Raw genomic sequence first — 21,064 nt, forward strand, 5'->3', positions numbered from 1 at the left:
GTAACATTGGTTTCCACTTACTCTGTTAATTACAGCTTCAAAATAATCCAGCAGATCTATTAAACATGATTTCCCTTACATAAATCTTCATTGCCTCTGCCAATCCTATTATTACTTTACCAGTGCTCTATTATCACTTAATAATATTGTAATTTTCCCTAACATTGATGCCAGGCTATTGTAAACTCTGATGTCAATCCACCAGAATTCAAATTTACAAAGGGTTTTATAATGAAAACATATTGGCATTTCAAAGGTTCCTTTTATTTTAATAATACATTAAAAAATGTAAAATACATGATATACTTCAACTTTTGTCTGCCGCAAGACAGAGTCGCCATGAGCATTGCCTAGCCCCGCAAACAATCCTTCAACTGCAAGTCACTGATAGGCCACAGCCTGTGTGGGTCCTTCAGCCACTAAGACCTTCAATGGTCTACTGCCCTGGTCACTTGTCTGTGGAGTCTCAACAGGGTATGTTCTCTCCATTCCTAGTGCCATGCGCTGGTCCACTGTCCCAGTATCTGCAAACCCTCATGGGTATGCTGCCCAGCACAGACTCTTCCATCTTGGGCACAGACCCCATGGTTGCAAGATTTAAAAAAAGTCAGATCAGTATCTGTGATCTGCTGAGGATGTAATAGCACATAATGTAGAGATGCTGGGTATTAATGCAACTACTGGAGCTCAACATTTGACCTTGCTTGAATCGTCTCCGAAAATTGAATGTGTTGATCATTGCAAGCGACCATAGATGATCTTCCTTGACTGTCAGCAAAGACTGATTTTAAAAAAGCTATGTAATTGCCATATTAATCTTCCTCATGAACTTTCCATAAGTGTGGAGCTAATCTTCAGAATTAATATGTTCCATCTACGGTGATTACTTTCCAAACCTAGGTCACACAAACCTTTTTGGTTAAGCTGCAGCAAGCCAACAATGCTCTCATTTGCACACACTCAGAGTACATCATTCACTGAAGCAACAAGGATGGATCTTGCACTCGGCAAGACTAAGGCCCTTGACCAACTTACCCTTGCTGCACCATGGTTGCTCTCCAACATTTAAGCATTGACAATGAGGCTCTCGGAAATGTGGACCACTTCTCAGATCTCGAGAGCCAGCTGTTGGTAAAGACAGATTGCTGATTAAAACTACTACCTCCTTCAATGCACCAAGCTCAGCCTCTTATTAATTGAATGGTATGTGGCATAACTGTGACCAACTGGACAGTCAAAAAGTTGGTCAAAGATTTCATTAAGAAGTGCAACATCCCCACTGACTCCTGGGGACTATTGACCCAAGGTTCTGACCCATGATTGATCAGGCAGGAGTGATCCTTGGCCTTCCATCTGCTTATATGATCTGCTTACCAACAGCAGGCAACTGAAGGCATTGGAAAATATGCCAGAAATGCTTTCTCTGTAAAGTTCTCTGTATTTACTGAAAGGCTAAGAGCTAACGTTTGCAGCCTCTGCTAGGTCAACATCAAGTCGAGAGTTACTCTCTGTTGTCTACATTTATTGGTGTGCCCAACCAGTCTCACAAAACTGACATTCAGCTCTATGATGGATGAATTGACCGACTGGATGGTGAAAAAGATTTACCAGGATGTCAAAAGGTTTCTTAAAGAAGTAAAACATCCCCACCAACTCCTGGGGACTGTTGACCCAAGGTTCTGGATGGCATTATGAACCTCGAGGCCTAACTTTGAGAGCACAGTGATAAGAGGCAGAAGGTATGCACAACTTTACAACATATAGGTTGCCTGTTATCTGACAAAGGGTCTTTCAACCTGAAACAGTTTCTCTTCCTTTAAATACTGATTGTGAATTTCCACTTTTTAAAAATTTCAGATCATAAGCACAGAATGAAAATCACACTACAGATGCCAGCAACTTTTTACTCATTTCATTACCAAACTCCAAGTCATCTGCTTTCTTCATAAAATCTTTTTAATAACCATAATTTTATTGATCTTCCCAAGTATCAAGGTACAGAATTGTTTCACTACGGTAATTCCTTTCAAGTTCTAAAATTAATTTTGTACTTGCCTAATCTTTCATTAACCTGCCATGTCCTTGTTTTTATATTAAAAGTACGGACCAAGATTAAATGTTGCTTTGTATTGCCTCTCCCAGTTGCCTAACAGTTTATGTATTCTGCTTGATGAACATTTTAGCAGTTCATCAAATCTTTCTAATATTGAACTTTACTAGTTTCTCAGCTGCTACTAAGAGTCATCAAAACTTTTATTGGATAAGACTATAATAGATCAGATTGGCTAGAACTACCTTGTTCTGAATGTTAGGTCATAACCAAATGCTGCGTCTTCTGAGATATTCTGATTTTATTATCATTTCAAAAGAAGGAAAGTTGAATCTGTGGGGGTTTAAATCAACTTTATTTCCAGCACTTTCATTAACCATTTCAAATGAATTATACATCATGCAAGTCATTTCATAGCAGATTTTATACCTTACAGGACAGGAATTTCAGTTCAATTTTAAATACTGCCCTCAGACTTGAGACTTGATCTTATGTTTTATTTAAATACCTCACAGTATTCATATGCTGATCATGAATATTCATTTTATACCATTTGAACAAAATAATTGTATAGGTTTGTTTTAATAAATATACGTTGCCCTAAAATGAACCTATTTAAAGACTACTGTACACACAGCCAGATAAGGGAAACACTTCTGCAATACACATACACATCTTACAAAGTAGACACAAACTACAGAGAGCCTCACATCCCAACATCTATCAGGTCATTAGATACCTCAATACATCCCAGAGACAGACAATGGACATTAAACAATATGAAGATATTTTTTCTCCCCCAACTCTGGTCAGCTATTTGACAGGCACACAGCATTCATATGGTGTATGGATTTATAATTCCATAAATACACAGGGTAAACATACAATCGAAATTAACCCCGTCAGGTTACCAGTGTCCAGTGGTTTCAAACATATGAGCAGGAAAAGAAACAGAATAAAAGGCAAGGCAGTCTTTTAGAGTGAATTGTCTTAAAAGTGAACTAACAAATAAAAATTAGACACAACTGTATTCTAAATTCTTGCATGGCCTGGTTAAAATCTCCTGCAGCAAAAGTATTAGGTACATACTGAAATCTAGATTGACTGATTCGCTGATCAGAATCTAGAAGGCAAAAGCTAACACCAAGCCTGTCACTGAGAAAATTTTAATTAGGTTAATTAACAAAATAACTTGCATTACCCCTGGCATTGACATTGTTAAATTAGCAGGCTCCTTCTCTATGCAATATAGTCTTCTCACATGAAGGAGCTGGAAATTTTCAGATGCACCAACCTTTTGGAATTGCTGTCTTTAGGCTTTTAACATTCCTCAAGCATGTTAACAAATCCAAATTTAATCAGCTTTGTCAATTTACCTTTAAGAAACAATCTATCCGCAGGTCATTGGAATGATGCAGCCACTATGGTGCTCTGCTCCCATCCTTTTTGAAAGGTCCAAGGATACCAGGCAGCCCAACTTAAAATTTAATATAATAAATGCAAGTGAGTAAAATTAATGATCTATCCTTAACATCTGGTGGGAGGAGGGTGGGGATTATAGAGAGGTGAATAAGGGTGGAAATCAGTCTTTGGTAAAATTCTCATATTGGCCTGCTGATTTAACAACCCCACAAATCTGCTCAACTTCTGTGCAACCAAATGTGCTGGAGTGAGTATAACTACTGTCTAATATTCTTGCTTGTATCAGATTATTTTTTTTAACCCCTCCGCTATCCCCCAAGAAATCTTGTGTATATGTCAAGTTTAATTAATGTTCTTCAATTATAGGAGTGGATCCATGGAACCATCCCCAGTGGCATTAAGGCAAAAAAAAAGTTTGAGAAGGGACACATTTGTTAATAAGGCCAACTTTCACAGTGACAATCTGCTTTAAAGTTTGGAAACTTTACAGGTCTGGCTCTAGGTGAACTGACTGGCTGATCAGCATCTAGACCAGAAAGATCCAAAATCAAATGACAGACGGTCACTGTAATAGTAATGTTTTGTTAATAACTTAGTGTTCCGGGCATCAAGAAAGATAATTCAAGCAGACATAATTAGGCGTATGCAAATTATAAAAATACAAAAGGTACTAAGCTAATGTGGTACAAACGTTAGACGATGTGGACTCTTCAAATGATACCTAGGAACATTTTGATCACAATACATTAAAGGCATTTTTTTTTAAAATGAAATCATTATTAAAGATATGCTATTGCCTCAAGAGAGCACATTGTCTGCAAGATCAAATGTTCTTCGGACACCAGCACAGTCTCTACAATGGAGCTGCCTCTGTTCAAATGGCATGAAACCAGCAATTGAGTTTTGATGTAGACATCAACAGAAGTACCCAGGAGTGAACACAGTTCTGCTCATCATATTCAGAATGAGTCTTTCTTATTTCTTCAGTAAGGTTAATGGCAGCTGACAGACCAAAATTCTGCTTGAAGGTGGTTGGACAAGTTACATCTGCTTCCAGTGTTGCTTGCACAAGAATATAAACTGTTCTCTTCTTTTGAGTGCCAAAGGCGACCACATTTTCTTTGGACCCAAAATAAGGCCAATTTGCATTGTTTACATCCTTCTTTGAAACCTTCAGCTTTCTGTGCCGACATTCTCAGTGATTCAAGTGAAGTGTAAAAATCAAACAAGTGTAGCATTGTTAAAGGCTTGTACTGTTTGTACCAATAGGCATTCTAGTCCTAGGTCACTCCTGTCCAAGTTGTTCACTTTGGCGACCTACACTGACCAGGTTGACCAACGCTGCCACAATGAGTTTTTTTTTAGAAAATTCTACAAGCACAAATTTAACCTTATCACTCCTTTAAAATTTATAATTTAGCAGCAATTTTTGCCCACCCACAACCCAAAATACAAAATAAAACATTTGATCATACGGAAAATCAAATTCACAATACAAGGTAATATTCTTCCGAAGACACTGCAATACAATGAATAATTTTAGCTTAGCGAGTCCTGGAAAAGGCTGGGAATTAATTTTCACGAACACACATGATCTGTGAGGCTAGTTGATGTAGAATGAATGCAGTTCCGTACATACTTATCTTGACCCATGTAAAGCCGATGTACTATGACTACAGTTCCGAAGAAAGTATATGATTAGATGCAAGTTTCTTCTGAAGGGTTTTATGAGTTGGTCTTGGGCCATTAATGCATGCTTTTGACTGAAGCCCCAATCTAGAAAACAAAGAATTTGTTGTTAGTTCATGCAACATCTTAAGCTGCTACCATGACTTGTGTAACTGGAAAGGAATTTTTTTTTAAATCGTCTACATCATCAAAATCCAACTTTAGATTCTCAGTCTTGCTTTTGCATGAAACATGCATGCTTTTAAAGGAAGATTAATATTGATTCTTCATGTTAAGCTGAATTCAGATGGTAACTCTCTTGTTTACATAGATTAAGGTCCATTTGTCACTCCCAGGTCTTAACCAGGTAATGTAGGAGTTTCAGGCAGTAATGAAAAAAAGATATTTTCCTTTGCACAAAATATTAAACAAAGGCTCCATCTCCCTCCCCAGGTGAAAGCAAAATAACCTATTGTACAGTGTGAAGAGGTCACCTCTGTGTCCATCAAGAGAGATTACATAGAATTACACAAAATAGAAACACAAATGGCCAAACTGCTCAATGCATTTTTAAATAAAAATGTCCAGCCATGCTTCCTACTGTTAAATACCTCCATCGTGCTCCCTCTAATTCTCCTGAACTAACCCTTTATTGACATGAATCAATGGCATACAATTCTATAATTCCTCTCACTTAATGTTGGGCCTCTCTCCATGAAAAGAAAGAGAACCAAATTCTTCAATTGATCTGCCTGTATCCATGGTATATTTACACCCTCTGGTTTGACACCCACATGTAGAAAAGTTTCTCTGTGACCTGGTCATTGAAATACTCCAGAATTTAAGTATCTATTTGTACTTTTTTGCAGAATATAAAAAATACTGATTTGTTAGACAGTTGACCAATTTTACACAATTGCCAAATTGTCTTAATACTTTTTATTCCTGAAAAAATGCTTTATAAAAAATAGCACGGCTTTCTTTGGTTTACAGAGAAATTAGAGCCCCTCTTCCACTGACACCTTGTCCCGGGAATTAACCGGTTAAGGGTCCAGTGGAAGAGGAAAACAATCAGCACACCAGCATCAAATCACGTCGGGGATTGACAGCCTCTACCCCTACTCATATCCCGTGTCAGCTGATGCTGACATGATGATTAAACCAGGGTTTAAAAGACAACTTCCATCAATTCCATTCAAAGGTAGACTCTCCAATCCTGAGGAATGAGTTGTGTTCAGTGGAAAAGCAGTCAGTGTCCCAGTTAAAGGTGGTCCAGTGGAAACAGCACAAATGGATTCCTATCCCAGGAGACTGCATAACCAATTAACTGGGATGCCAGTGTAAAAAGGGCTTTAGACACAAGAAATTAACAGAAATACAAGTCAAAGTTAAATTGAGTGCTGTCACATGTTAAGCATTCACAGCTACTTCCACCCCAACGTCAAATTCACTTGGTTGATCTCTAGCAACCCTCTCCCTTTCCTTGATCGCTCTGTCTCCATCTCAGGAGATAAATTTTCAATAGACATTTTCTACAAACCCACCAACTCCCACAGTTACCTTGACTACACGCCTTCCCACCCTATTCCCTTTAAGGATTCCATTCCATTCTCTCAATTTATCCAATTCCATCGCATCTACACCCATGCTGAGGACATCCATGCTAGATCATCAGCGATGTCCTCCTTCTTCAAACAACGTGGCTTTCCCTCTACCACCATTAACTCGGCTCTAACCCACATATGCTTCTTTAGCCACACACCAGGCCTGGTCCACTCTGCCCCCATGCATAACAAAGTCTGGATTCCTCTTGTCCTCACCTACCACCCCACTAGCCTCTGCTTCGAACACATCCTCCTCTGCTATTTCCGCCACCTACTAAGTGATCCCACCACTAGACACATATTCCCCTCTCCCCTTCTGAAGAGATTGCTCCCTCCATGACTCCCTTATCCACTCTTCTCTCCCCACTAATCGTCCCCATGGGACCTACCCCTGTGACTGCAGAGATGCTCGGTTTGTGCCCACACCTCCTCCCTCACCATCTTTTGGTGCTCCAAACAGTCCTTCCAAGTGCAGCAACATTTCACTTGTGTATCTGCAGGGGTCATCTACTGCATCCGGTGCTCCCACTGTGGTTTCCTCTACATCAGAGACACTAGATGCAGACTGTGAGATCACTTTGTTGAGCACTTCAGCTCTGTCCACCTCAATAGCGTGGATATCCCAGTGGCTATCCATTTCAATTCTCCATTCCATTCCTTTGCCAACAGTCTGTCCATGGTCTCATGTACTGCCAGAATGAGAACACCAGTCATTGGTGGAACACCTCATCTTCTGACTGAGCACCCTCCAACTGGATGGCATTAATATTGACTTCTCCAGCTTTTATTATCTCCCCCATCCCCTCCTTCTCCATCATCTGACTCTATTTGTGCTGTGCATGCATTGTAAGGAATTCAAGCTTCCACCTCATTAGACCCGGAGTGAAATGACAGACAAGTGTTTCCTCAAATCAAAAGAACTAATCCTTTTAGTTACAATTAAAGAATTATTTAAAGTATTTACAATGCCCTTGGTCCTGAGGGAAGTCTCGTGAGCCATCTCACATATGTAACTGTATTAGTTGATTGATGGCTCAAGTCCCGGGATTCAGCAACACCCACATCTGGTGACAGTAGCGATTACTCTGTTTAGGGCATCCTAGCACCTCCCCCTTGAGCTGGTTACTTATATAGGTGGAGTCTAGGATCCACTTGGAAGAGCTTCATGGTCTCTGAACTCTTTGATACTTCCTTACAGGTTCCAGTGATGTAGAGTGTATAGGTTTGTTTCTGTGTGATGGTAGTTCAATGGTTTCTGAAGTTCAAATGTGTCCAACAAGGCATCCAGCCTGAGTTGCACAGGAGTTGTTACTGCAAGGTTGCATTCTGTTGGTTGCAACTGGTTGGCATGACTGGTCCATCTGTCTGGTCCAACTTGTACATAGTAAAGAACATCTCCAATTTTTCTTAGGATTCTTCCCAGCTAGCTCAGTGCCCTTGCTTTCCACAGTTGGCACAATTGGCTTGCCACGCGGGGCACTGAGAGCGCACGTGTAGCGCCAAACCGCAGAAGTAGCATCTTCCGTAGCGGCTTTTATGCTGCGGTTTAGTGGCGCTCACAAGTGGATCATCGCTGTGGGCGGACCTTGGGGGTGTCGCTTCAGCACCTCTTTCTTTCTCGAGGGCTTTAGCACTTTGTAGGGCAGTCCTAAAGGTCTTCGGTTGTTGAAGAGCAGCATTAAAGGTTAGGTCCAGGGTCTCCAGTAAACATTGCCTGATGTAACCCGATTTCAATCTGCTTATAAATGCGTCCAGCATCAAAGATTCTCAGTGGGCTTTGGACATGACAGCAGTGCAAGCACAGGCTCTGGTCAGCCCTTTTAATGTGAGCACAAAAGCATCTTTGCTCCCTCCGGCTTGTTGTCTTCGAGTGTGAAGCTGATGTCTTGCAAACAAAGTGTTTTGTGGCATATCATAATAGGTTCTGAGGAGATTCAATGGATTCTGGTAGACAGCTGTCTCCCTAACCATGGAGTAAGGTACCTCTCCGAGGAGAGCCACAAGATGGTTCATTTTTGCTGCATCTTGCACAACATTGTTCACTTGCATGAATGCTTCAAAACACTGGAGCCAGTGGTGAAAATTTTCTCCAGCTCAGGTGGCATCTTGATCTATCTCAAGTCTTTCAGGTTTCAGAGAAGCATCATGATTGAGAGTCTGTTAATAAAATTGATATGCCATAGACATGGACCAGATAAGTGTTATATCAATACTGGACTTTTATTAACAGACTATAACCACCACTAAACTGGCCAATGGGAAAGCATGTCCATCTGTTATACCAGTAAGATGGAGTAACTCTACAGCCATAGCCAATAGCAAGCAGCCAGTATAATATGCCCCCCCATTACATCATCACAAAGGGCATATCAGCAAACCGGGGTGGGGGCGATGGCTCTGTGAATGGAAAGGGAAGGAGGTGGAGAGTTGGAGGAAAGAAGTCAGAGGGAAAAGGAAGAGAGGGAGAATGGTGAGTAGACTATCAGAAACTGGAGAAATCAATTTTAATATCACCCAGCTGGAGAGTGCCAAGACAGAAAATATGATGTTGCTCCTCCAATTTATGGGTAGTCTTGGTTTAACAGTACATGAACCCACAAACAGACATGAAGGGCTGAACTACATTTACCACTCACTGCAGTTTCCTGTGGTTCAACAGTTCCCAAACCAAGCTGTGTTACATCTGGACCAGATACTTTGCATGATGCATTTGTAAAAATTGGTGAGAAAACTCAGGGGCAAGAAGAATTTCCTTCAAGGTGATTAGACCTGGACAAGTTTTTAGTGATGTGTGTACTTAGAAATACTTGAAATACTCCACCATTTCCACCTTAGTACCCATATATACACAGGGAGATGTGGTTTTCTCATTTTACTGAAATAAGTGACTGGCTCCTTCATTTTGCTGACATTGAAAGAGAAGTTGTGATCAATGAGAACATGCCATTAGACATTCCATCTTTTTTTAGTCTCGTCATTGTGTGAGATCTGGCCAAGAGCAGTGGTGTCATCTGCAAACCTACAGATGAACGTATCTATAAATTGCCAAGTTATAATGGGGTGGGCACGGAACGGAGGATTATCGTTGTATTGGGTTATCCAGGAAATGGATTTTTTTTGTTTCATCTTCGCCGAGGCAACAAGAGGAACTCATCTTTTCAACTATTCATGAAATTAGTCAGAGTTTGCAAGTATAGCACCCAAAACAGGAATTAAAATGGAGCCCATTATACACATTTTGGACATTTGACAGTGAACATTTTTTTTTAAATGGATTCTGTCACATTGCCATATTGACCAAGTAGAACAGGTACAAATCTCATTAACTTCATAAGAAACCATTCAAAATTAATTCCATAAAGCCAGGTAATAACAGATTTATGAACCCACAAATTGCTCTTCTAAGGTTTACAACATAGCTAAGAGGCAATGTTGAAAGTTTATAAAGTCACCTAATATTTCACCAAATAATAGAGCAGTCACATCCCCAAGTCTATTAATGGTGAATGAATTGACATTGTTGAAAAATCTGCAGGAAGACCTGACAAATAGGAGAAGAAGACTGATGCTATGTTTTGTATTCAATCAAAAATTTAGATTACTTGGTTAAATAACTCTAGGCAACCCATTTTGAACACATTCTTTTCCACGTGTGTACTAAATGCCACCTGGTGGTCATGATGAGCATTATTTTGTGTGCCCTTCAACAATTTGCAGTCACTGAGAGAGAGGCAGGATCTTCCAAAGGAGTTATGCTGCAAGTTCTGTTAAAAGTTGATGAACTCTTTAAATTAGAACATTATTTCCTACACCCCATGCCTTGACTAGCTCCTCAGCATTGACTTTAGGATTCCACTATGTTGCAACCTCTCTAATGAATTTACTGATCACCTATTTCTTTGGACTTTGAATGGCCCCCGCAACTACTGTCAATCCAAAATTCACTGTGAAATGGAGGCTGCAGAGCAGATTTAGTAGAAATCTTGACAGCAGAGTTGGATTGATTTTACAGTGGATTTTGTGATTGAAAGGAACAATTTTGCAGACTTCCTTGGACAAGTGTTTTATTGTGATCCATAAGTGTCCTCAGTCTCTGCCAAAAAATATTGCCAAAAACATCTCGACAGTTCTGACAGTTCTAGCAGTAGTGTAGCCTTATCCCCAATTGACAGAGGGAACAGATGGTGAGTTGCTAATTTTAATGAGATTAGGAGGTGACTAGAGACTCAGATGTTGGAATCAAGAGCAATAAACAATCTGCAGGAGGAACTCAGCAGGTTGAGCAGCATAAGTAGGGGAGGGGGAAAAGGAACTGTTAGCATTTCCATGATGGGAAAGTCGAGGACAAGAGGGTGCAGCTTCAGGATTGAAGGCCATCTGCTTAGAATAGAGATGCATATCATTGTCTTCAGCCAGAATTAGTTGCAACAGGCAGCTGTGGAGGCCAGGTCATTGGGTGCATTTAAGAGATTGGTTCTTGATCAGCCAGGGCATCAAAGGTTATTCCAAGATGGCAATGGGGCTGAGTGGGGAAATGGATCAGCTCATAATTAAATAGCAGGGCAGACTCGATGAGCTGAATAACATGTTTCTGCTCAGGTCTTATTTCGGAGATTAGGAAGCATTTCATACCTTCAGGAGGAATGCAAACCTGTTTATCTGTAGGACCATCAAGCATTTGTGGCAAACAAAGAAGAAAGTGAAGCTAAATAGTGGTGCAAGGTCAAGGGTCCACAAGGCCAAATCCTACTTCAATGTTTTATGTTTTTCTGAATTGTGTCAAAAGATTAAATGTTACAAAGCCAATGTCAGTTTGTTGTGAATAACATAGGAAGCTAATACAGCAGTTAGAGATAAATGGGTGATCAACTATTAGTTGATAGGATTTTAACAACAAACTCCCAGACAAAACAGACCATTCGTCATCAAATATATCTTTCACAGGCCTCAGGGAATGTACTGTGGTGGTTTCTTAAAAGGAAGCTATTCAGTTATTATAAACAATGAAAGTAAAGACCAAAAGTAATTATAGCCACTTTTAAAATAAGCAAGGCAGTCAAAACTGTTTATTTTTAGAGGCAAATGAACATACCTTATATAAACTGTACAGAGGAAAGGGAGAAGGTGGTGAAATTATTTTATTGTGCTTTGTGTCTATATTTCCAGCTGCCAAGCTAAAAAATGGGGGTACGATGCAATTTTGCAAAGATGTGTACAGAAAGCCATCTCAGCCTCACACCTGCTAGCAACACTTTGGGGTGTATATCAAGTCCAAACCTCCAACAGCCATCTTTGAATGCTGTAAACCATCAGATGACCCAGCTGGATTTTGAACACCGACCACAGATTTTCGGCTCTGAGTGCAGTTGTTCATGATTTGAGCTGTCTAAATTAGGCCAATATTTTAATAAGCAATGGGGAATAACCTGCTGGTCATCTTGTGCTTTTCAAAATCCTGTTCTGACCCATTTTGCTTCCAGATATGGGTACCTTGGCATAACTTCCTCTGGTTATTGAATGCAGAGGAGATTGAAGGCAGGTCACATGATTGAAAGAAGGCAAGAAACACAAATGGGATGTCACAGGAAAGGAGGGGAAAACCCTCCTCAACCTCAGCAAGGATCCAGTGAATTTTGCTAACCTTGGAGATCCAAGATGGTAGCGAGGGGCTTGTAAGGTGATCCAAGAGCTACATGAGGAAAATAGAATATAGATACAAGAAGATCCCCTAAAATAAAAAGACCCAAAAAAGGAAGACAACCAGAAATACTAATAGACAGTGAGAAAGAAAAGAAAAAAGATGACAAAAAGAAGGAAGACCAGGATGGAGGAAAAGACTCACCATGTGGTGGAGATGGAGGGGCCGACCCAGGGCCTAATAAGATCTCGGTGGCAGCGAACCCCCAGAACTTCCCTCAAGAAGACGACTCACCCAGGAGGGAGAGACAGGACGGCCATCGACCAAGGTGGCGTGAGTGGTGTCAGGTGCAGAAGAATCAGGGGCCTGAGGTTGGGGGAGCTAAGCAGAGATGGAGTTGACAGCATCGTAGGCGGTGATGAGAGCGCTGTCAGGTGTGAGTGGAGGCAAGTCAAGACGGAATGGGCAGTGATGTTGATGGCAGTGGAGAGGACCCCGCGGGGTGGAAGAAAAAGTAAAAGAGAAAATAAAGACTTACCTTGCAAGGCCGCTCCAACCGGCGGGCGCGAAGAGGTCGGGTCCGAGGCGTCGAGCCTAGAGGACTCCAGGAGCAGCGTGGCCAGAGGGGACTCAGCGGGAAAGTAACGTGGCAGGGCAGCCTGGAGTCAGAAGGCAAGGAGGAGGAGGAAGAGGAGGAAGAAGAGGAATAACGAGAGAGTAAAAGAAGGACATTACAGGGAAGTGAAAGACAGATAAAGGGGGCAGAGGAGCAAATGCCTTTTGCCAGAGAAATACTGGAGGCCACTGGCCAGATTTGAAAAAAACCTGGAAGACATTAGTGGCAGGGCAGAGGGTAATCAAAGAAAGGTTGGATAACTTGACAGAAAGGAATAGAGAATTGAGAGAGTGGAGGAAAGATTGGATAAGAGGTAGAACAAAATGGAGGCTGGGAAAGGGATAGGGTAAGGATATGGGAATAAGATCGATACCTTAGGAAAAAAAAAAATCAGCAGGAGGAATTGTGAGGGTGAAGGAGGGTACAGAGGGGAGAGACACAAGAGAATTCCTGAAAAAGAGGATGCCAGATATACTGGGTAGGGAACAAATTTGAAATAACCTGGAAATAGAATGGTTCTCTCCCTCAACCCTGCCCAGGGCCAAACCAACAGCAACACTCTATCCTGGTAAGGCTCCTTCACTACCAGGATAGAGAGAATTTTAAAAAAATATATATGGGTGGCAGCGGTGAATGCAAAGGCATGGGGGGGGGGGGGGAGAAAGGGGGTCCTGGTGGAATACAAGGGAGGGAAGGCTTTACCTGGACATAAGCATGGCACTATTGAAACGCAGGAGGGAATGTGACCTGGTTAAAAAGAGCCTTAAACAAAAAGGAATAGAGTTTACCCTCCTTCACCCAGCAAGGTTGAAGATGGGAAGGACAGGAGCGGAAATAAAGTTTTTTTTAAAGGATCCAAGGGAAGCAATAGACATTATAAGAACCCTGCCATCCCTTCAGGATTAAATAAGGTTGAAAGAGGGAATGAGGGGAAAGATGAACTGAAAATATTGTAATTGTGATGAATATGAGGGGAAATAGGTTTTTTCAAAATGTTCATGTTTAAAGATGAATGTAGATTAGAAGTAAGAATGAATACCAGGAACTCAAAGAAAGGGAGGGAGGAACAAGTGATAGATAAGTGTCTCAAAATGGAGGGGGGATTGGCACCAATAGCTTTGTTATTGGTGCCAGTGGGGGTGGGGGGTGGGAGGTAAACTGAGAAGGGAAGGTTTCTGGGGTATTTTTCCTTTTATTCTGAATTATGAGTGTTAGTTTTGTTAATTTGTTTAGTTCCTGTGCGGAACATGATCGCCTGTGCCAAGGATCTACTGAGGAGAACCAGAACGGAGGTTAAATATCAGAGAATGAGAAGGAAGGGGAAGGATAGAATGGAGTGGTGCAGGGATAATGGATGTCAATCAAATTCGTGAGTTTTTATATAAACGGTATAAATGGAACAATTAAGAGAAATAGAGTCTTGGCACACCTAAAAAAGGTGCAGGCAGATATAGTGTCTTTACAGGAGACCCACCTTACAAAGCAAGAGCATTTAAAGTTAAAGGGGATGGGTGGGCCAGGTGTCAATGTCCTCCTTCAATTCGAGAACCAGGGGAGTGGCTATCTTGATAGGGAAAAATGTGCCCAGTGCCTTAGTCCTTTAAATATGTAAAGCACAAAGCTTGCTACTTTAGCTGGTTACATTGATGCAATATCTTCACTGCCATTTTCTTCTTTGAGAACTGACTTGAGGACTCCATTTCGTTGGTATTTAACATGATAAAATGGAGAAAATGAGATACATGCACCTATAACTGACAGAGAAGATTGTGGGATGAGAGGAGATGGGTTAGGTCTATGGATACGAACCACACCAATCTTTCCAACCACAACTTTAGGTCTGGCTCTTAAATTGTTTGTTAATAGTAATAGCAACTATCCAAACAAACCAGATTCAACCTTTTCATAAGCCCCCTGGCCTGTGAAGCAATTGATTTGGTTTCTTCTGTACTTCTTTCCTAACAATTATATAAAAAATATTTATGTTACGTGAGGTAAAAAGAAAACAAGATTTTTACTTAAATGTGCTATGCCTCCACCCCCCTCCCTCCCGCCCCCCGGACCTTTGGAGGTGGGGGGGGGGGGGGGGGGAAGAGAGGTTTGTAGGTTCCGCATTGAGAAAGGCTAAACCAATGGAGGATGTCACTTTCTCGCCCAAGTATTTAATTGTCATTTAATTTTTAAATAGAGATACAGCACAGTTACAGGCCTTTCCAGCTTACGAACCCGCGCTGCCCAAATACCCATGTGACCAATTAACCTACCAACTCCATACGTCTTTGGAACATAGGAGGAAACCGGAGCACACTTACAGACAGCAGTGAGTTTGAAAGGTGTCTGGAAAATATGAATGATGAAAATGGAATAGGTTGTGGTTTGAGAGAGTTAAATCTTTGTCATGAGATGCTCGATCTGATGCTGAGATTGTGTGGGTGTAGTGAGTGAACAAAATGATAATGGTTTGATATTGATGGTAAGATAGTTGGTGAGAGTTTTCAAGGACTGAGGGAGGAATTTTTGAAAATATAATTTAATGATTGAACTCGCTCACTAGTCAGATTAAGCAACAGTACTGCATCCATATTCCTGGAGGTACAATCTTACACTGATTTCTACCACTGCTTTCTACAACTTCCAAATACGACTCAGCTTTCTTTATTTATCGAAATTTAACAGCCACATTAGGAACTTAACTCATTCTGATGGGTCTTTAGTCCAATTTTTAGATTACACAACCACCTGTGAAGTAACCACCAAGGACCCATTGCTCCCTCTCTTTACCAAAGCATAGCTGAGGACTCTCTTAATACTGTTTCAGCATGCACTGTCCACTGCAGTCTCTGGGGATTAAGGCCCAAACAGGTCATGTTTGAAGTGAGATAAGAATTGACAAGAAAGCTGAAGAGAGAACATAGATTGATATTTTATATCCAAACATATTATTTAGTGCAAGTTGAAACACAAGTGTCTCTGCCCTAGGATAGCTGTGTATCATCAGTATTCTCCATTTCACACAAAAGACTTTCACCTTTTCATGAGATATGCTGGTACAGTGAATTTCATTTCATCTTTAAAAATAGATGAAGCAGCATCATCAGAATAGCACTGAAATGCTGGAGGAACTTGGTTGGTCTTTTCAGTGTCCATAGGAGACAAAGATATATTGCCTCCTATGGACAGTGGAAAGACTGGCTTAGTTCCTCCAGCATTTTGTTGTGTTTTTACTACAATCACAGTGTCTGCAGAATTTTGTGTTTCACTCTTTTAACATTTTATATTCACGCTGCTTGCTAAAAAGCTAATTAAGGCTGTAATGGAATAAATACATCTTTTGCTTCAAGAGAAGCCATCGCATTTCACAAGTAATGTTTGCCAATCCAATGCCATCACATTGCGGAATGTCTATCAAAACAAGCCTTACTCCACACAGACAACAATTTTATATTCAAGAGATAAATTACCACAATACAGACTCGGTAGATTGTCCAAAGAACATCAACTGTGCACATGGACAAAGACAATGGCCTTTGATTATCTTATTAAGTCAGGATCATTGTTTACTGCATCAAGTTGCTTGTGTAATTCGGACAATTCACTGCTGCCAAATGAACAAAAATAATCTAATGTATCAGATCATTTTATTGATCAAATAAATTTGCACAAATTTGTTAAGGTACATTTTGTCCTTAAAGTACATTGGAAAACAAGGTGAAGTTTCATTTTGTATTTGACACTGGTTAAAAGTTTTGCTGAGAGTATAAGATGATGGTTTGTTTAGACATATTCTTTAACAATGCACTGTACAAGGAATGTCACAGATTTAGGATTCTTTCCCAAGCCAGTTACATACAGTATATATCCAAAGGATGATGATACCATTTCAGAAATCATTGGACAATTAGCAGGAACTGTTCTAACTATAATCTTTGAAATAATGAATAAGTTCCAGACTGAGATATACAAAAGCAGCCACAATCCAATCCATAAAAACATTTCATCTCCAAGAAACATTTCTTGTTATTAGATTCCCCACTCATCACAGACAGGCCAGCCAGCCATAAATCTTTCTCTTCATTTGTTCATTGGGCAACTTTGAATACTCTCTCCATTTCCTTTCATAACACCCAGGCTCGATATGTAAATGTCGGCATTGGGAGACACTGTTCCAACCTAAGCTAATTTAAATCAAACCAATCAGTGCTAATAGCAGGACAAAGAGTGGAGACACTTGAATAAGTAATGAAGAAGGTCACTAAACACAGCAGCGGAACAGACACTCTCCAAAATAGACATGTTCTTTCTGAGCAACAGAAAACACTGAAAGATTTATTGGTAAACGTCAAAAGTCAAGGCCAACCACCAAACTTGTTGATATGACATCAGGAACTCACAGACATAAATGTCATCCAGATTTATTAAGCCAGAAGCAGTTTCTAATTATACATTAGCAAACAACCAGAAGATGGAGGGATTCAGCAGGCCAGGTGGCATCCATGGAGAAACGGACCTTTTTTCAAGACCTGGAGGGTTGGCAGTCCTGACCTTTAGCACTGACTGTTCATTCCTCTCCATGGATGCTGCCCAATTTATTGAGTCCCTCTATTTTCACTTTCTTTGTTCAAGATTCCAGAATCGCCAGTTCTTGAGTTTCCGTTCAACATCATGCAATTCTCACATCTTTTTGGAAGCACACTGGAGGCTTACAGGAGACTGCAGCTGCTGCAGTCTGAGGCAAATTGCAATCTTCTGGGGGAACTTACCGAGTCAAGCAGCAATGGGAAGCACACAATGATCGACAATTCAGACTGAAACCCTTCAAGATGGCTTCATGAGGAGATCCAGCTTGAAACATCTATCATTCTTTGTCCCAGTGATGCTGTTCAGCCTGATGAATTCCCCTAGCAGATAATGTTTAGTTTCTCGAAGCACATAATGCATTACTGAAACTCAGGTCCATTTTGAATTGGCTGTATACTTACCACTTGTCTTTGTTCTGATAGTAACTAGGGTTTGAGGTCACAGATACTCCACCACCACGGAGAGCATGAAAGGCTGTTGGAGAGGATGCTGGGTAATGGCCAGGCCGAATAGGTTTTGCTAAAACAAAATGAAGAGTGTGTTAAATTAATTACATACAAAGACAGTTTAAAAAAAATGTAATTTTGCCTGCAGAATATTGGAGGGGCCTTCCCTTGTCTGTTGAATAAAAGTAATTGGGTGCCAGTCGTGAACCAGTATCCTCCCACCAATATATTTTTTTTTAAAGTCAAACATTCTGCAGCAGTAATTTCATGGCTAGCAATATGCTAAACCCATTTTCTTAACCATTTCTAATGAAATCAATTTGATTGGAATGAGAATTGCAGTGGAAAAACTATTATCAACAGGTTTTTTTTAATGCTTTGGTGAAAGTTTACAATATTTTTCAAGGGCAACTGCATTTACAAATGTAAATGTAAAGCTCTATGTAAATGTAAAGCTCTATGTAAATGTAAAGCTCTATATAAATGTAAAGCTCTATGTAAATGTAAAGCTATATGGCATGCTTGCCTTCATTGATTAAAGAGCAAGGATGTCACATTGTAGCTGTACAAAACTTTGGTTAGGCTGCACTGGTTTGCAATTTCGACCACCCCATTACAGAAAGGATGTGGAGGCTTTGGAAAGGATACAGGGCGGCACGGTCAGCGTAGCAGTTAGTGCAACACATTTACAGTACCAATGATCGGGGCCATGGTTCTAATCCCGCACTGTCTGTAACGAATTTGTACATTCTCCCTGTCTCTGCACGTGTTTTCCCTGAGGTCCCTAGTTTCCTCCTGTGAGAGATGAGTAACACTGATCTAAAAGAAAAGTGAGGAGTGTGAGAGATGAGTAACACTGATCTAAAAGAAAAGTGAGGAGTGTGAGAGATGAGTAACACTGATCTAAAAGAAAAGTGAGGATTGTGAAAGATGAGTAAAACTGATATAAAAATATGAAGATGAGGAAACTAGTATAGATATATGTGTAATGAATAAAGCCAGTATGAATAGGATAAGAATAGATATTAGAATGTAGGAAGTAAAGTTAGTCTGAATAAGATAAGGGTCTTCTAGCCTTTTAGACAGAATCAGCAAGTTCACCAGTATGAATAAGATAAGGATAGATAATAGAATGTAGGAAGTAAAGTTAGTCTGAATAAGATAAGGGTCTTCTAGCCTTAGACAGAATTAGCAAGTTCTGCATGTAAGAAGTTAGTCAGCCCTGAGAGTCAGGAAGGTGTGAATAAGGACAGTGACATGATGGGACACCGACAGGATACCCCCTGGTCCTCCAAGTTCACAGAAACAGCACGTAGGCAGACAGGATTGCCTAATGCCAAACTCATCCAGGAGGCAGAAGAATGTAAGGGGGAGGGTATTCCTATACTGAAATCAACTGTATAAAGGTTGGGTGAGCCCCAGTGTGTGTGTGTATTCCCAGGGTAAGGGGAAGCACCCAACTTTGCATTGTTGTATAATAAATGTTCTTTGTTCTCAATTTTTGTCTCGAGCAATTTCTGTGAAGGTACTTCTGTTTCTAACACTCCCATCGTTCAAAACATGCCTAGGGTTGTAGGTCATTTGGGTGTAACTGGGAGGCACGGGCTCATGGGCTGAAAGGGTCTGTTACTGTGCTGAATTTCTAAATTTAATTTTAAAATATTTACTAGGTTACTGCCTGTATTAGATGGTATGAGCTATGGAGAAAGGTTGAACAAACTGTTTTCTTTGAGGGGAGACCTGATAGAAGTTTTAAAATTTCTGAGAGGCATAGATAGGGTAGACAGTCAGAATCTCTCTCCTTGGGTAAAAAATGTATTTAAGGTAAGAGGGGAGTAATTAAAGAAAAAAATCTGCCATGGAGAGTAACAGGTGCCTGGAATAGTCAGAGGTAGTGGTGGAAGCAGGTACGATAGCAGCATTTAAAAAGGCTTCTTGAGAGATTGCACAATGGTATTTATTATCTCTTTAATTAAACAGCGTATACTATTGTACTTGTTTTCTTCCTCACTTTGCAAGTACCCGTTCACTGCCTGGTATGGAGACGCCAACTCTCGGGACAAGAATAAACTCCAGAGGGTTGTTAACTCCATTGAGGACTCCTATAGGAGGCAATGCCTTAAAAAAAGTAGCCTCTATCTTTAAAGACCTCTACCATCCAGGAATGCCCTTTTCACTCTACTATCATTGGGGAAAAAGGTACAGGAGCATAAAGGCGAACACTCAGCGGCACAAGGACAGCTTCTTCTCCACTGCCATCTGATTCCTGAATAATCAATGAACCAAAGACACTGCCTTATTTTTTGTGAACTATTATTGTTATTTTTACTGGTAATTGTAAGATGTTTATAATATGAATGTTTACATTATGACGCTGCTGCTAAACACTGAATTTCATGATTTGTTCATGACCATAAATTTTGATTCTGAGCTGCAACAAGAATTCTGGTGTTTATTTACATTGCACAATGTAAATGAAAAATTCAACTCATTATCATATGCAGGGAATGTCAGGATATTGTTCATGTGTTAGCAGCAGTTTTAGTTTAATTTAGGCATCACATTCGGTGCAGATATTGTAGCTGAAGGGCCTGTTCCTGTGCTACAATGTTCTATGTTCTGCACTTCTTACAATTTGGAAGAATGATGCAAAAATCCCATGCATCATTATATGGACCTCTGCCACTGGAATACCTTTTAACAAATATCTACAGTGAAGCAGCTTGCATTCCAAAGAGTAAGATGGCACAGCCATTTTTCTCATGTGGTCTGTATATTCTTTCTTTGGCTTGGCTTCGCGGACGAAGATTTATGGAGGGGTAATGTCCTCGTCAGCTGCAGGCTCGTTTGTGGCTGACAAGTCCGATGTGGGACAGGCAGACACGGTTGCAGCGGTTGCAAGGAAAAATTGGTTGGTTGGGGTTGGGTGTTGGGTTTTTCCTCCTTTGTCTTTGTGGGCAACTATCATACATGCAAAGCTTTGCTTGGTGAAACCTATTCTAACTTGCTTGCTTCAATTCGTTTAAAATGCCTCCTAAAAAT

General features: G+C 40.5%; 1 protein-coding gene across 2 annotated transcripts in view; it reads right to left on the bottom strand.

The window, feature by feature from the left end:
- Positions 1-2,393: 2,393 nt before the first annotated feature.
- The window catches only part of kif5c (kinesin family member 5C), a 177,567-nt gene continuing 158,896 nt past the window's right edge, over positions 2,394-21,064 (bottom strand). The window contains exons 25-26 of one of the 2 annotated variants that reach the window (XM_069934978.1): positions 17,978-18,095; positions 2,394-5,248 (exon numbers count right to left, since the gene is read on the bottom strand). In XM_069934978.1, coding sequence (XP_069791079.1) covers position 5,248; positions 17,978-18,095 — 119 coding nt within the window. In that variant the 3' untranslated portion in view covers positions 2,394-5,247. Of the gene's footprint in view, positions 5,249-16,695; positions 17,174-17,977; positions 18,096-21,064 lie in introns of those variants that run through there. The other variant, XM_069934977.1, reaches the window with a different exon arrangement.

Source organism: Narcine bancroftii, chromosome 4 (assembly GCF_036971445.1).
Source record: "Narcine bancroftii isolate sNarBan1 chromosome 4, sNarBan1.hap1, whole genome shotgun sequence".
NCBI lineage: Eukaryota > Metazoa > Chordata > Chondrichthyes > Torpediniformes > Narcinidae > Narcine > Narcine bancroftii.